Below are 16,520 nucleotides of genomic sequence, written 5' to 3'. Positions count from 1 at the left end.
TGAGGTGGTAGAGGTAGTGGTGGTAGTGGTGGTGGTGGTGGTGGTGATGAGCTTGTGTTTCAACTTTTTCTCCATCCGTTCGAGTGTATGTCACACGAACAACATGCCCCGAAAAAAAGAGGCCCGTGGACGATCATATTTCGACCCATGTTTCTCTCTAACATTGTTGGGGGCAAATTTGGGCCAGATCCAGCCCATCTATCACCTTCTCCAAAAATAAGAAAGATAATGAGAGAGTGTCAGAGACACCTAAAATATCAAACTAGTCCTCAAGAAAACGTAGGTGATATAAAAAATAGTAAACTGTCAGGTTACCTACACCCACGTTAACAAAACGGAAAATTCCCTGAATTGGGGGCGGCAATATGTTCAAATTTGGAAAGCATTTTGACTTTTTGCTGTCCGAGTTGAAGACAAGACCAAATATTTTGATATTGTACTTGGATTCTATTGAACCTAATATTATTACCGACTTTCTTAACCTATTTTGTGGCTCAGGTATTGCTTTGTTGTCATTGTAATGAATGTAATTCAACTAAATTTATGGAAATTTTTATTATTTCAGACCACTCTTCCGTGTGAAATCTCAGTCAGGTGAGGTGGCAGTGCTAGATTTAAAGAAACTTTTTCTATTTAAATTTTGTCATACCACCTCACTCCATCAGGATTCACCAATAGAGTGACTGAGTATAGTATCACGGTTGTGAATTTATTTGAAGAATCTAAATCGATTATTTAGAGTTTGCGGGCCAAAGAAAAATAAATAGTTTAAAATTTAACACAGATCTATTCGTATGCAAATCAAACTTTAGATCAAAGTTAAACGTTTTTCATGTCAGAGTCTAACTCGTGTTAACCTAACGGAGGTAAAACTAATCTAAGCCAGTGACTTAGACATTTTAGACACAATAAATTGAAATTTGACTCGAATTAATTCAGACATCAGGTAAGTTAGACCTGATTTAAAGAATTAAGGTGTGGTTTCACTAACTGAGTTTGAAATCGCGCGTTGGTGGAGGGAAGATCTTGACCGTGTATGTAGTAAAATAATTTTTTGTGTTAACTAGTGGTCTGTATTTGATCAAAGCAAAGACATTAGAGGTTAAGATTTATGTACATGACAACTCAAAAGTGAGATACTTCCTATCCCCACCTTATATTTAATGGTTCAAATTAAAAGAAATGATGGGTGGAGGGGGTGATAGAGAGACTAGAAACAAATATATGGGTTTATAGAAAAAAGAAATTATATTACTTAACTTTGATAATTCATTTTCACCTCTTAAAAATGACTAATTCACTAAAATGAACATTGTATCAGTTAATATTAATTCATGTTCTTTTCTCTTATTTATTTTATTCTCATCCCCCGCAACTCCACCACCCGCATCCGCCAAAGCCCGAGCAAATTTGCAAATTGAACCGGGGCACATACACCTTGATTTCCAAATTTGTCCGACCCAAAGTGTTCGCTAGACCCAACAGACATCCAAGTTTCGAGCTCGACCGAGCCGAATCCGTGAAGGAGTTATGCGAGTCTGACAGGGCTCGCCCGATTCCCACCCCAAGAGGCAATTGCATACTCTGAAAGTGCACTCAAGGGAAATTACAAACACAATGATAAATTTTGCTTTACTTGAGCAAATGCTCATGGGCTAATGTGCAAAATGAAAACCTAGGGTACATATGACAAATACTTCTGGTTGTAGGGGATAATTGTCTATGGTTGTCGTTGAGGACAATATGGTCTTTTCGGTATCTGCAAGTAAAGAAAGCTATTGGTTCTCTGAGAATTCGGAGGGAAGTTTGAGGTTTTAGGGAGGAAGGAGTAGAGAGAGAAAAACAAGAGAGAGAGAGAGAGAGGTCGGATCCAATTTTGCCCCTTTTGCCGCCATATTCTCTGCTCCATCGCCAAATTTCCTTCCTTTCTACACCAAATCCCTAATTTTTCATTCTCTCTCTATCTCTCTTCTGTATCTGTTTCTGTTGAGGTATGTATAATCTTTTCAAACTCTGCAAATTAATGATTTTCATTTCAAACCCTAATTACATTGTTTGGATCTGATCTCAATATATGTGTTCTTCATAATGTCCTTATAAAAAACTTAACTTTCCATGTAAGAATAGATCTGCATTATGATTGTAACGATTATAATCTTCTTATTCAATCTCTAATAGTTGGATTTCTATCTTATTTCATTATTTGATTTGAGGATTTTAGAAAAGGTTAGGTTCTTTTGGGGAATGGGGAGGTTCTAAAAGCTCATGTCATGTACAATTTAGAAATGGGGTTTTAATGATTGAGCTAGGAACTCTGAATGTACCTTGAAATTTACCAAGATACTTCTTTCTTGGCGGGTTTTTTGAGTGAAATGAAAATTTTTGTTGTTTGGGTTTTCGATTTTAACCATGATCTGATGTTTAGTTTATGTTCTTTACAGTTTGGTGCCTTACTCTGCCAATTCTGATATTTGAAGGGTTTAGAGTAATCTTTAGTTCCAAGGCTTTTGAGATTCACCGTTTTGAGTAGTAATTCGAAGTAACTTAAAATGGAGAAGGTTTAAAGGTTCAACAAAGTCAATTTTGGGTGGTATTGGAGAAGTTTCTACTTTCCCTGTAGGTATGTCGATTTACATGATTGAATTAAGATCCTTTACCCAGTATTTTTTTCTCTCTACTCCCTACAATAGTATCGCCTAACATAGGTTTGTCGCTTAAGTTCTGATTTTTAGACATTAGCTGTCTGCTTAAAGCCTTAAACATGTAAATTAGTACAAACTAGACATCTTGAAAATAATGAAGCTGAAATTATTATGTAATATAGTTAAATTTAGTTGTTTGATTTATTCTTGAGCAGACTTACATCGTTTGTAACCATTGTAAGATAAATGTTTTACCCTTAAAATGGAGAAAGTAGATTATTAGTAGGGTAAACAGAATCCATATAGTCCCATTCCTGACTCCGTTTGGAGTTATTTTTTCCTGAATCCATATTCAACACGTTATTGTATTGAATTACATCTTTTAGGAACAAGCAATTTATGCAACATATCAGTGATTCTTTAAGTCTAGTCCACAAGTGCAATCATTTACATTTTCTTTTGCCATCAGCCTAGTTCAGTATCGAAAGTTCAGAACAGATTTAAATGAATTCAGTCATCTAATTCATTAATTTTGCTCACTGTACCTAGTAACTATTCATCTACCAGTTTTATGTATAAAGCTCCTTAAGTTTTTTTTCTCGTTTTTAGTAAGAAAAAGAATAATGGACTTTGTTTTCTCTTTGAGTCTTACTTCTTTGCCCCTGGTGTTTTATGTTGTATACTTGTATGGCACGGAATGACCTTGTAATAACATGTAATTTCAGGATTTTCGAACAATGCATTTAACCTCTAGCTTCTTGATGCGGTACCCTTCATGGATGAGATCAATTGTCTTGGAGAAGAGCCTAGAGATTTTCTGCCTTAGGCATCGTTGAAAGTGAACCTTTGAACCTTTATAAGATATTGTAATGAACTACCGGTCACAATATTCAAAGAGCGGGAACGGGGAAACCTTTTGGTCAGATGTAGTCGCTAATGAGGAAGTTACTGAACCAACAATGGAGAGCAATCTTGAGGCTGATGGTTAGAAAAAATGGCTTTACCTTTCTCTCTTCATACAATGTGATTTGATTTCCAACTATTAATGAGGTCATCTGCTCCACAGCTAAGCGGCGAGCAACACTAGTGGAGTGGTTGAATGATATTGACCCTTATTTAAAGTTACCATTGGAGGCTTCAGAAGAGGAACTTAGAGCTAGGTTAATTGATGGGACTGTTTTTTCTAGCATTTTGAACAGGCTGAGTCATGGTGCAGCAGAGGAGGTTGTGCTCTGTTAATATATTTTTAGTTTATCTGCTGTAAGTTAGTTGCACAAAATGCCTCTTACTTCAATGTGTATTTTTTTGCTGTAGGTCGGAAGTCCTTCTGAGTCACACAACGTGAACGAGAGTGTCAGAAGGTTTCTGGTGGTTGCGGGTGAAATGGGTATGCCCAAGTTTGAACTGCAAGACCTAGAACAGGTAATTTAGTGGTTGCATACAAGTAAGATAAGAACTGGATGTTTTTCTTGCTTTTATGGATGTTGATGTAAAACAGGTTAAATTTAATGTATTGGCAGCAAATGAGCAAATCTAAGCATCATAAAATGTACAATGCACATCGCACAAATAAATGAAATTATACAAGTGAGATAGTCTGAGTTTCCTGATCATGTCTGCCTTCTGTTCTATTGGGGCTTTCTGTCAGTGTCACCTCACGTGTGAACTTTCTTATGATCATGTAAGTTGGTTTAATTGCAGGGATCTATGAGACCCGTTTTGGGGTGCCTGTGGGCACTTAGGGAACAATTTACTTCAAATCTCGCGGAAGATGCCAGCAAATCGACTGACCATGCTAATAGTAGGTGGAAACGCTTAGGAGAAGAAGTTTATGGTTCCTTAGAGGAGAGGCGTAAGAGTACTCCAGAGTCGAATTTTATACGTGCTTTGCGAAGTCCTGTCATGTCAGGTATATGGTTAACTTTCTTATATTTGAATCAAGGAACGAAATTTCGGTTTCGATGGAAATTTCGGTCGGTCCAAAAGTGGACACGTTTCGTGGAAACGTTTCGGTCTGTGTGGAAATTTTACAAATTTGCGGAATGATAAAACAGTTCTAAAACAATTAAGTTCGGTATTAATCTGCAATAAAACAATTAGTTTAGGAGATAAATTGAGTTATTTAACTCTATTAGTACTAAAACAGTTAAAGTTAGGTGTTTATATGCAATTAAATAGTTAGTTTAGGGGGTACATTGAATTATTTATCAGATGTAAACCTAAAACAGTTAGTTTAGGGGTCCAATCTGCTATAATAGTAATAGTTAGGGGGCTAACCAGAAATAAAACATAACATCCTTGTTTTGTAGTAAAAATTGTGTTCTCCTTAAATACAACTCTTAATCCCTATTTCTAAGACTTCTCAGCCAAAATCGACTGTTTCCTGTTCCTCTCTCTCTCTCTCTCAAATCGGAATCTGAAGTTAAAGATCACCTAAAGAAGAGAAGAATCTCTTGAAGAACAAAAGATTTGAGAAGTAGTCAAGAAAGATGGAACAAATTAACAGAAAGGTAGAAGATAAACGACTAAGGTATTATATGAGTTATGATTTTAGAATCTTTCGAAACCCTAAACCTAAATCTCTGTTTCGAAATTTCGTGTCTGATTTCGGTGGAAATTTCGTTTCGATGATGTGAATTTAGGACATGTTTCGGTCATTTCGACCGAAATATGTCGACATTTTATTCCTTGATTTGAATAAATGAAGCTGAGTGTTGTAACTTACATTCTAGAATATGTTTTTGGATACGCATATATGTATATATATATGTGTAAAAGAATCAGCTGATTTTCTCTCCGTTGTTGTCATGATCCCTCACTCGTTATGTATAAAAGAATAGGATTCTTCACCGTTGATATTAATCAGTTGAGCTGTTTTATACTCTGTCTAATATTTTACACGTATATGGTTTATTAGTTTGTTCTCCAGTCATTGAAATGGTTAAGCTTCCTTTTGTGCTTTTTGTAGAGCCATCAACAGCATTACTTCATCATGTTGGACATAAGTTCCATGAGGTCTTTCAACTCAAACAAGGACGTTACGCTGATCTTCCTGATACTAAGATTTCAGAAATGATGAAATCAAATAGTTTAAATGTAATCTCTCGAGTTCTTTCCTGTTAATAAAAATAGGTCTTGTAACTTTCGGAGTTCCCTCTTTTGCCAGAGAAGTATCATCTTAAATGCTCTAATGACTTTTAGCATATTGGTTGCAGAATGCTCCGACTCAATCACTTCTGAGTATCACGAATGCAGTTCTTGATGATTGCATTGAGAAGAAGAATGGGGAACTACCTCATGTATGCCAGTGAGAGAAAACTTGGGTGTTTAGTAAATCATGCTAAATAATTAGTCATCTTATTTCCTTTATCTGAAACTTAGTTTCTTATTCACTCAGCGTGTAGCATGCCTATTGAAAAAAGTTGGCCAAGAGATTGAGCGACGACTTTCAACTCAAGCAGAACATATACGAATGGTAATTTATTCTGCAACTTCCGTTAGAACTCGTTCAATTTTCATGGAATTCTTTCACTACTGTGTATAAATTTCATTTTTGTTGCCCACTTGCAGCAAAACAATCTTTATAAAACTCGTGAAGAGAAGTACGAATCGAGAATCAGAGTACTTGAAACCCTTGCAACTGGGACTGGTGAAGAAGCCCAGGTACTTCCAAACTAATTTCATCTTTCAATCGTAAACAAGTAGATATAGCATTTATTTATATTCTCGGCTACTAAATTTGTGATGATTTTACTTTTTTCAGATTGTCATGAACCAGCTTCTTCAGTTGAAAGTAAGTTCTAACTGTGAACTTAGATCTTCCTTGTAAATAACACGCTTAATGTTATTTATAACAAGTTCCTAACAGTTTATTTTCCATCTGTAGTTCTGTACTACAAACCAATTCAGGCACTTCTTGGCCGCTGTGTACTTGTGCATTTCAAATAATGTACATCTAGTATCTCATTGGTCCCTATTATTGATAAACTTATGATATCTTGAAGCTCCTCATCTTAATACAAATTCTTTAGAAACTATAATCTGCGAAAAAGAAAAAAAAAAGCAGAAGAAACGTAACAAACGTTTATGGCTTTCTAGTCTGTTTCTTTTGGAGCAAGCTCATGGGTACTACACACGGCCACCCGGGTACTGAAGGATTTCAAATGTAGTCCTGTTTTCTTACGGTAGTGGTTATCATGTTCATTGCAGACTGAAAAGTCCAAAATTGAAGAGAGAAAGAAACTTGAGGAGCAGGATGTGGTTAGATTAATAAAAGAGAAGGGCCAGACTGATGTTGAGATTTCAACTCTGAGGCAAGAACTAGAGATGACCAAGAAGAACTATGAACAACATTGCATACAGTTGGAGTCACAGGCCAAGGAAGCTGAAGTTATGTTCAATGAAAAATTGAAGGAACTTGAATGCCTTCTGACAGATTCCAGAAACAAGGAGACTGAACTTGAAGCCTTTTCTGAATCTAAAGCTCAGAAGTGGTATGAGAGAGAACAAAGTTATCGAAATTTCATGGATTTCCAGTTCCAAGCTCTTCAGGTAATGGCTCTATCTAAGCACATTCCTAGGTTCTGCGCAGTAATGGCTAACGTTTGATAGTTCATTTACATCCATGAAACTATTCAGGAATTAAGGCTGGGTTCTAAGTCCATCAAGAAGGAGGTTATCAAAACACAGAGAAGCTATGCAGAAGAATTTAGTCGTCTGGGTATTACTTTTTTCTGTTTAATTGATATCTTGTGTATGGCGTAGAACTTGTGACCAATCCACTTGTCTGTTGCTAAACAATTCATTGTGCAGGTGCAAAGCTCAAGGGTTTAACAGATGCAGCTGAAAATTACCATAGGGTCCTTGCTGAAAACAGGAGGCTGTATAATGAGGTTCAAGACTTAAAAGGTGCAATTTTATGACTTCGTAAATTTTATTTCTTAGTCTAAGATGTTTGATCTAGCTAATCAATCTACTGTTATTTCCGATAGGAAACATTAGGGTGTATTGTCGGGTACGTCCATTCCTGTCTGGGCAAAACAAGAAGCAGACAACAATAGAATATATCGGTGAGAATGGTGAGCTGGTTGTTGGGAACCCTTTGAAACAGGGAAAAGAAAACCGTCGGTCATTCAAGTTCAATAAGGTTTTCGGTCCAGCAGCTACTCAAGGTACACAGACTATTCTTGTCAATTTTTTCATCTCTTTGTTCTTAAACTTTTACTACTTTACGTATAAGGGTATCTTCCTTTGTTCAGCGAAGGTAGAAGCTTACTACATTTTCATCTTCAGACAATCTTTTAGTTTGTTGGTTCTTGCTTGTTTTTTTCTACTAGTCTTTTTTTTCCAAAATTGATGTACGCCTGGCCTCGAGGCGTAAACGTGAAGGCAATACTTGGCTTTCTTAGAGTAGATCTCTTTGAGGCGAAAAATCATTTCTTTAACATTGTATCTCTGTCTCTCTCGATGTTGTTTCACACAAACATGCCGAAGAGCCAATGTATGGTTGAAAATCTATCTTACAATGTTCTTTGTAGCACAACGGAAGTTTAGTCTCCTTTTTTCTACTTCACTTGGCATAAGTTTGACCTATCTTTGTTCGTTTTCAGAGGAAGTGTTTTTTGATACTCAACCATTAATACGATCTGTTCTTGATGGCTACAATGTTTGCATCTTCGCTTATGGCCAAACTGGTTCAGGGAAGACTTACACTATGGTACACAATCTCTTAATTCCTTAAGTTTTGATCTTCACGATAAATACTGATGACCCTGAATAGTGAATATCTAGTTTATGCACCTGAATTTTGTTTCTCGCAGACAGGGCCAGATGGAGCATCTGAAAATGACTGGGGTGTAAATTATCGAGCTCTAAACGATCTTTTTCAAATCTCTCAAAATAGAAAAAACTCCTTTGTATATGAAGTTGGGGTTCAAATGGTTGAAATATATAATGAGCAAGTCCGTGATTTGCTCTCAAGTGGCGGCTCCCAGAAAAGATATCCTTCATTTATTTTCTTGTTCTAAGATATGTAGTTTTCTTGTTATAGGTGGACTTCGTTTCTGTGTAGATTGCATATACCCACTTTGAAGCAGTTTCAAATTTTTATGTTTCTCCTTCGAAAAATATATAACACAAAAAAGGAGAAGAATAAGGAAAATCATTCTCCTAGATCTGTTAAGGTCCATGACTCCATTGCTAGGTTTTGTTTCCTTTATATTAGTTTATAAGCTTTTCTTTTTACGGCTGATATCTGTTTCCTTCAGTTTTGCACACACCTGTATCAATTTCTAGATAGCTACACAGAATTTAGGTTTCATTTTTCTGGTTGATATTAGTTTCCTTGACTATCACACACTTGGGATATGGACTAGTTCACAACCCAATGGGCTAGCTGTTCCTGATGCCAGCATGCACCCCGTCAATTCAACTTCGGATGTCCTCGAATTGATGCAAATTGGATTGATGAACAGGGCTGTTGGTTCCACTGCCCTAAATGAAAGAAGTAGCAGATCACATAGTGTTCTTACTGTTCATGTTCGTGGTACAGACTTGGGGAGTGAGTCTACTTTACGTGGTAGCCTTCATTTGGTAGATCTAGCGGGGAGTGAAAGGGTAGACCGCTCTGAGGTAACTGGAGACCGACTCAAGGAAGCACAACACATAAACAAATCACTATCTGCCCTTGGGGATGTTATCTTCGCGCTATCTCAGAAGAATGCTCATGTCCCATACAGAAATAGCAAACTAACTCAAGTACTTCAGAGCTCTTTAGGTAGTAGTTTTCTCTATGTTGGTTGCTTTATTCTAAATACATCAGATTGCTTCTCATGCTCTCGACGTGAACTACATCTGAGTTCTTAATTTGTACCTCTCAATCTAATGTCGATTAATTTTTCTCTTTTATGTTACAGGTGGTCAGGCTAAGACTCTCATGTTTGTACAGCTTAACCCTGATGCAGATTCTTATTCCGAGACTGTAAGTACCTTGAAGTTTGCCGAAAGGGTGTCTGGAGTTGAGCTAGGGGCCGCAAAGAGTAATAAAGAGGGCAAGGATGTTAGAGAATTGATGGAACAGGTATATCTCTTGCGAAGTTGTGCAATTCCCCTAATATATTTCTTTTTGATTACATAATTAACTAATTTTTATTTTAATACTTCGGTCTCTAAATTTTCAGGTAGCATCTCTTAAAGACTTGGTTTCAAGAAAAGACGCGGAGATTGATCGATTGCAATCACAGAAAGATATCAGAGGCTTGCCTTTTCACGCTAATGGTGAAAAGAGTGCTTTAAGCTCGTTGAGGCGTTTATCGTCATCCTCTCCAAGGAGGCATTCTCTTAGCGGGGCTTCACAGAGAACTCGGAAATTGTCTGGTGTTAGAAGCTCAGGACTTGCCGACAAAGCAGCTTCTGATCAGGACAATTGTTCAGAATACAGTGATAAACATTCAGACACTGGTTCAGCACAATCAATGGATGACTTTAGACACCATAAGGAATTTTTCCGACAATCAAAGCTTGCTGTAGTAAATGCTGGTGAAGATTTTTCTGCAGATATTGATCTACTAGGGTTTGGTGATGTAGAATCTGAGGAGAGGTTAAGTGACATATCTGATGGTGGGTTGTCAATGGGAACTGAAACTGATGGTTCAATAAACAGCATTGTTGAGTTCACACTTTTCCCCGAAGGTGCAAAACAACCTCCTGAAGGTGTAAAACAACCACCTGAAGGTGCAAAACAACCCCCTGAAGAGGCAAAACAACCCGAAGAGGATACAGTAACAGAGAAGTGAGTTCTTTTCCTCTTTCTTTCATCCTTCAACTGGTGCACATGAAACCATTTCTACCAGAATTCAACTATATATATTGTTTTTCTGTTTATTTCGTTTATCTTGATTCTTGAGATAGGTATTTAACTAACCAATGAAACTGCGAAAGCCTACGCTACTCTTTGTTAAAATACGAAAGCTATTATTTTGCAGGGGGAAAGCACCTTCTAAAATACCTCGAACATTGCCTCAAAAGCTGCTTCAAACAGCATCGGCACGGACATCAGCAGCTAAGGATTCGGCGAAAGTCTCAACAAGTAAGCACTACCAATTAATTGTACAAGCCCTTGTTATTTTTATTGTCGCCATAAATAGCAGTCGACCAAGATTCAGCTGTGAAAACTTCAATTACAAAACTTAGATACTGTTTCGATCAGAGTTTGAAAGAGTTATAACGAGGCATAATTATCTGTATCTTTTCATGTTATATACCCGTCAAAACATATTTTAAGAACTATTCGTTTCTTCTTTGCTTTCGCCTATGAGTTTATCTTTTACTTCACCCATGTTGATATATCGTTTACTGTTTCTCATCTCAGGTGCAAAAAAGACTGCGATAAGCAGTTTCGCAGCCAAGATGGCCACCTCAAAAAGGTGGCAGTAACAAGGGAAGTGATTTCAACAGCAAGCATTTCTTTTCTTGGCTGTGCTTTTTGAATGTTCTTTTCCTCTCCCTATTTGGGTTATTAAGTGTATGATCACACGAATTCATAGTTGTATCGATCGAAGTAAGCCACAACTTCGAGTTCATATGGAAAAAGAAGAAAGAAAACTAAAAACATGAGTTTGTAAAGATATATACATTTAAGTTTTGAGTTTGTGACCATTTTTTCTATCTTCAATGTGTTGTATTGCTAGGGCTTCTTTGGCGTGTGCGAGTCTGACTGTCAGTGTTATGTAGGCATCTGAAGAACTATATATTACTGGTTTTCGGTAGAGATTTATGGTGGAAATGAAATTGATTAGCCACTTTATGCGAATGAAATTAGTTCAGGCAATGCCTTAACGAAGATGCATCTGTAGCGACTATTCGGTCTATCCCAAGTAGCCTTCTGATTTTAATGGCTACACAGTTGTAAATTGATCCCTGGTGATCCTTAACTACGCCCTATACCAAACGTTATTATCACCATGATTTCAGACAGATTTGATGAACAAAATCAAATGCCGCTCCTGAAATTCTAAAAAGAAAATTAGTGGTTTTGTTAGTTTCAGTCAATATTTGAGATAAGAGTACAACGAATTCGATGAGTTCTCAAAATGTTAATAGAAGGTACTCTGAATATTTAAGTTAATAGAACAATCAATGGAGGTAAAAACGAAAATTCTACATCCATATAAGTTACAGTGCAAAGAAAGAAAAACGAGAGCAAGCATTCAAAATCCCAAAGAAAGAAAAACAAGAGCAAGCTTTCAGAATCCCTCGGAGTTGATTTTTCGCATCTACGCAGAGGAAGGAAAGGAAAACTCTTTGCGCCCCTTCTTCAAACAATATCAACCACACAGGTTTCCAAAAGAGGAAGCTAAACTTCAAGCCAATTGAGCTCTTCATCTTTGTTCGATGACCAATTGGGTTCAATCCAACTGCAATCTAACGGCTCCTTCGTGTTATAAAAATTTTCAGCAGAATGTTGACTCCCAACAGAATGATATTTACCTGTTTTAAGAGAATAGTATAAACTCCTTTCGCCGTGAAACCTATGCAAGTAGACATTATTCTCCATCCGACTATTTGGAGCTATGGCAGAGATGCACGAGGTAAAACTTATGAACAACATATATTTTCCCAAACTTTCAACTTTAACCCATTTGTTCTTCGAGGATGAATCCAACCTAAAAATCTCAATCCCCTCCCCTAGAATCCCCACAAATATCGATAAAAGACTTCCATCACACTCCACCAAGTAACACCGATTGAATGAAACACATGGCCTTTTAAGTTGGACAAGAATTTCCCATTTAAAGGCATCCTCAAAACTAAAAGTTCCTAAAACTCCATCCATATCTAAGCAGTAGAAAACTCCATCCAAGTAAATTGGATTGTTGAGACCCGGACAGAATTCCATATGAATTCTGGTGGAAGGTAAAATGGGATTTCTGAACACAAGACGATTCCAAGAATTTTGTCCCCGTCGAATGAAGTAGATTGTAACTCCAACCAACCATTGTATAGCAATTGAAAGAGTCACACATTCTGAAGAAGTAGGTAATGAGGAGAAACACATGACACCCCTTAATAAAGCATTCTCATTTGTGTCCGGAAGTTTCATCTTCTTTCTGGTGAAGGGATTGAAGAAGAAAACTTTAGTCTTGCCTTTAGACATAAGTAGCCAACCGCCCTTCGAATAGCGAATCGTAGAACCTGATAATTCCAGTGCAGAGAGGTTCATGAGATACTTGCTGTTATTACGCACAGGGTCTACGAATGTGTAGATGGGACAAGCCTTGCTATGAAAAACCAAGCACGGGGAGGAAAATGTGGTCTCACTATAAGAAGCTTTCCACTTTCCTTGAGGGATTCCCAATCGATATGATCTAGAAACACCACGAAAATGTACGTAGTCAATTGGGTTTAAGTGACTTGATATCGAGCTCAAGATGTCCACATTAACTACAACTTGTGATTCATTGTTTGCCCCATGATCAACATTCTCATTATCTTCTTCTTCTTCTTCTACACAAGTGTTGTTTTCCTTTGCTAACAAAACATTGCTATCTTCATTCTTTAACCAATCTCTTGTTCTTGCATCACATGAACTACACATTAAAAAGAAGCAACCAATTCAATAATGATGTATTACAAGAATACTAGACAAATATATATCGAAAATATGTTGATGTAACTTACCTCAAGAGTGTTGTCGTGAAGTCGAGTGGGGTTACCCATGGAATCGATCGCAAAGAAATGTGAATACTATTATCTTCTAGATCAAATTTATACAAATTCTTGTCATCTCCGGCCATTGTGTAATAAATACAACCCTTTGTAAGACCCAATTCAGACGCTGAACAAGAACCCGTAATATGATCTTTTTCGTGTTCATCAATAAAAAGAACATGATCATCCAAACTTGTCACTTGTTTCCAAACAAGTAAAGAGAAATCCAATTTACGAATTTGTATCTCAAATACTCTATCCGAATTGAAATGTCTAAGAACACAAAATATATCATCCCCAGATTTTATATGTTGTACATGAATATCAAAACCACCAACACCTGATGGTATTACTGATGGAAGATTTTCAGGTTTTACAGGTAACTCCAATGAGTACTCCATTATACTTAACTCTTCTTCTTCTTCTTCTTCTTTTTTTAAAAATTGAATCTTGGTACCACCCCAACTAGAAAAAACATATAAATCATTGTTTCTAAAGCAAAAAAGAGATTCAAGATGATAATGATTCAAACAATGAATTCCCCATTTTTTGTCTGTGGGTCGGCAATATAAAAGCCACATATCTTTATTTATGTTATTAGCAGTGAAGATTAAGAAAACCATTGAAACATAAAGAAGATTACCAGATAAAACACAGCGACTTAGAGAAACAGAGTAATTGGAAGATGATGATGAATTAGTAGTAGTAGGAGTAATCATCCATTGGAGAAGAGAAGGTAATTGAATCTTCTCACAAGTAATTGGATCCCACAGATAACAATTACCCAATACCCAACAACTATCATCTTCTTCTTCTTCATCATCATCAAAGTTTTCATCTTCTTTGTCGCAGATAACAAGTAACCATCTTCCTATTGTTGGATCATCAGAAGAACAACCCCTGGGAATTTGACAAATTAGTTTACGACTAGTCTCTGGTACTATTAATTTTCTTCTCCTCCTCCTCCTCCTCCGTTGGTGGTGGTGAGTATTGTTGTTGTTGTTGTTGTTGGTGGTGGTAGTGAATTCACATGAACCTTTCTTAAGTGGGAAAACAAACGGACCAATCGGCTCTAGTGACGATGGATCTGCCATGGAAACCGGCAAAGAAAAAAAATACCAAATCTTATTATATACAGAGAAACAGAGAGACCCAAACTCCCCATGGAATAGAAGTTTCCCTCCCAAATTTATTAGTACTAATTTACTAGTAGTTGGGTTAGGATTAGGAAAGGATGTTGATATACAGATCCCTTGCTTTTGCTCCCTTACACTATTGGATAAAAAAAGGGGTTTTTTTATTTTTATTTTTTTTCAATTGATTTTTTTTTAATGTTCTTAAAATGTTTTGAACTATTTATTTTTCCTCTTTTTATTTTTTTGGGGTTATCTTTTTAAAATTATCTATCTCGAATGATATCACATTTTAATTCATAGTCGAAATCTAAATATTCATAGTCGAAATCTAAAATCAATATTTCGTACACATACTTCGCGCACGTACATTATTTGGGATTTGGGGGCCTGACGTTGGAATTGAGACGAAGCTCCGGGGTTCCCAAAATTCAGGGGCTCCCAAAATTGGGAGCCTGAGCCCCAAGTTGGACTTGCCCTAAATCACATCTTTGCTTATCTGCATTTGTTCATGCTATATACCTGTCCAAACATATGTTAGTTTGCCGAACTATTGTCTTTTCGTTTCTACTTTGCTTTGGCATATGAGTTCATAGTTTATTTCACCCATGTTGATATATCATTTATCAGTTCTCATCTCGGGTGCAAAAAAGACAGTGACAAAGCAATTTGGCAGCCAAGATGGCCGCCTCAAAAAAGTGACAGTAAAAGGGAAGTGATTCCAACAGCAAGCATTTCTTTTCTTGGCTGTGCTTTTTTGAATGTTATTTTCCTCCTCGTATTTGGGTTATTAAGTGTACGATCACACGAATTCATAGTTGTATCGATCGGAGTAAGCTACACTTTGAGTTCATATTGAAAAAGAAGGAAAACAAAGAACTTGAGTTTGTAAAGATATATGCAATTAAGTTTTGAGTTTGTGACCGTTTTTTCTATATTTCAAGGTATTGTGCTGTTAGGGTTTCTTCGGCGAGTTCTCAAAACGTTAATACAAGGTATTCTGAATGTTTAAGTAATAATCAAAGGAGGTAAACGAAATCTATCTACATTCATACAAGTTATAGTTCGAAGAAATAAAAACAAGAGCTAGCTTTCAAAATCCATCGGAGTTGATTTTTTCGCATTTATGCAAAGGCAGGAAAACTCTTTGTGCCTCTTCTTCAAACAATATCAAGCACTCAAGTTTTAAAAGAGGAAGCTAAACTTCAAGCTAGTCAAGCTCTTCATCAGTGTTCGATGATTAAATCAGATGATTAATCAATTAAAAGTTAATATCGATATATTATTAATTGATCATAATTGTATTATTATTATTAAATAGGTGCCTTTGAAAATTTTGACAACAACAAAACTATTAATCTTAAATTTATCTTATCTAAATTAATTTATTATAAATTGATACTATTATTATACATTGATCTTATTATTTGATAATGTTAAAACAGTTAAAAATGAACTTTCGCATTTAAGACATAAATCCTACCATTTTGAACATTTTCAGAATTATATTTCTTATATGTATTTATTAAAATAATATATATAAGATGTCTATTGAAATAACTATTTTTAATATCTTTGTTTAAATATATATTTTTCGTATATCTTTGTTTCTTAAATATATCCAATTTTAATTTGCTTATTAGTTGATAAATTTGGTCTATTTAGTCATTTGATATATATATATATATATAATATTTCTTATATGCATTTATTAAAATAATATATATAAGATGTCTATTGAAATAACTATTTTTAATATCTTTGTTTAAATATATATTTGTCGTATATCTTTGTTTCTTAAATATATCCAATTTTAAATTTGCTTATTAGTTGATAAATTTGGTCTATATATATATATAACTAACAACTACTAAGTTTAGATTAGAATGGTATACTAGGTTTCGGCAAACATACTCTACCGCTATGGGATTTTCGTACCCGTTGAAGACACTGACAAAAAGGACAAAATCATCATAAGAAATCTACTGTAGTTTGTGGCAATTAGTCAATGCAATACAAAGGGTAAAGAATTATTTTT

The 16,520-nt window shown here is 35.9% G+C and overlaps 2 protein-coding genes across 3 annotated transcripts; one reads left to right on the top strand and one right to left on the bottom strand.

Moving 5' to 3' along the window:
- The first annotated feature begins 1,592 nt into the window (after window positions 1-1,592).
- Window positions 1,593-11,297, top strand: LOC147535349 (kinesin-like protein KIN-14J). 2 transcript variants are annotated; one of them, XM_086645459.1, is made up of 22 exons: window positions 1,593-1,991; window positions 2,442-2,620; window positions 3,368-3,626; window positions 3,709-3,866; window positions 3,957-4,064; window positions 4,344-4,551; window positions 5,611-5,738; window positions 5,858-5,941; window positions 6,040-6,117; window positions 6,213-6,305; window positions 6,406-6,435; window positions 6,852-7,193; window positions 7,281-7,362; window positions 7,455-7,550; window positions 7,634-7,813; window positions 8,252-8,358; window positions 8,462-8,640; window positions 8,999-9,417; window positions 9,557-9,720; window positions 9,821-10,431; window positions 10,625-10,728; window positions 11,011-11,297. In XM_086645459.1, exons 3-22 carry the CDS (start codon window positions 3,512-3,514, stop codon window positions 11,073-11,075), a joined length of 3,351 nt encoding a protein of 1,116 aa, XP_086501585.1. In that variant the 5' UTR covers window positions 1,593-1,991; window positions 2,442-2,620; window positions 3,368-3,511; the 3' UTR covers window positions 11,076-11,297. The 2 variants fall into 2 exon arrangements, with proteins under 2 accessions (XP_086501585.1, XP_086501586.1); XM_086645460.1 differs by having other exon boundaries at window positions 1,809-2,117.
- Window positions 11,298-11,756: 459 nt separating this feature from the next.
- Window positions 11,757-14,558, bottom strand: LOC147535348 (uncharacterized). Its single transcript, XM_086645461.1, has 2 exons — window positions 13,320-14,558; window positions 11,757-13,228 (listed from the first exon to the last, which is right to left on the bottom strand). The coding sequence occupies exons 1-2, from the start codon at window positions 14,441-14,443 to the stop codon at window positions 11,995-11,997; spliced, it is 2,358 nt and encodes a 785-aa protein (XP_086501587.1). The 5' UTR covers window positions 14,444-14,558; the 3' UTR covers window positions 11,757-11,994.
- Between the last annotated feature and the right edge of the window lie 1,962 nt (window positions 14,559-16,520).

The sequence above is a fragment of the Eschscholzia californica genome, unplaced genomic scaffold (genome assembly GCF_041429995.1).
Source record: "Eschscholzia californica isolate CP2 unplaced genomic scaffold, dmEscCali1.0.p SCAF_6, whole genome shotgun sequence".
NCBI classification, from domain to species: domain Eukaryota; kingdom Viridiplantae; phylum Streptophyta; class Magnoliopsida; order Ranunculales; family Papaveraceae; genus Eschscholzia; species Eschscholzia californica.
The sequence above is the reverse complement of the archived record's forward strand: the minus strand, read 5'-3'. Positions and strand labels throughout refer to the sequence as shown.

Bases quoted from the DNA above. Each gene is read 5' to 3' on its own strand.
- LOC147535348 (XM_086645461.1), bottom strand. From the start codon at position 14,443: ATGGCAGATCCATCGTCACTAGAGCCGATTGGTCCGTTTGTTTTCCCA. The intron at 13,229-13,319 runs GTAAGTTACATC...TTTAATGTGTAG, and splicing joins TTCACGACAACACTCTTGAG to TTCATGTGATGCAAGAACAA.
- LOC147535349 (XM_086645459.1), top strand. From the start codon at position 3,512: ATGAACTACCGGTCACAATATTCAAAGAGCGGGAACGGGGAAACCTTT. The intron at 5,739-5,857 runs GTAATCTCTCGA...TATTGGTTGCAG, and splicing joins TGAAATCAAATAGTTTAAAT to AATGCTCCGACTCAATCACT. The intron at 9,418-9,556 runs GTAGTAGTTTTC...TTTATGTTACAG, and splicing joins AGTACTTCAGAGCTCTTTAG to GTGGTCAGGCTAAGACTCTC.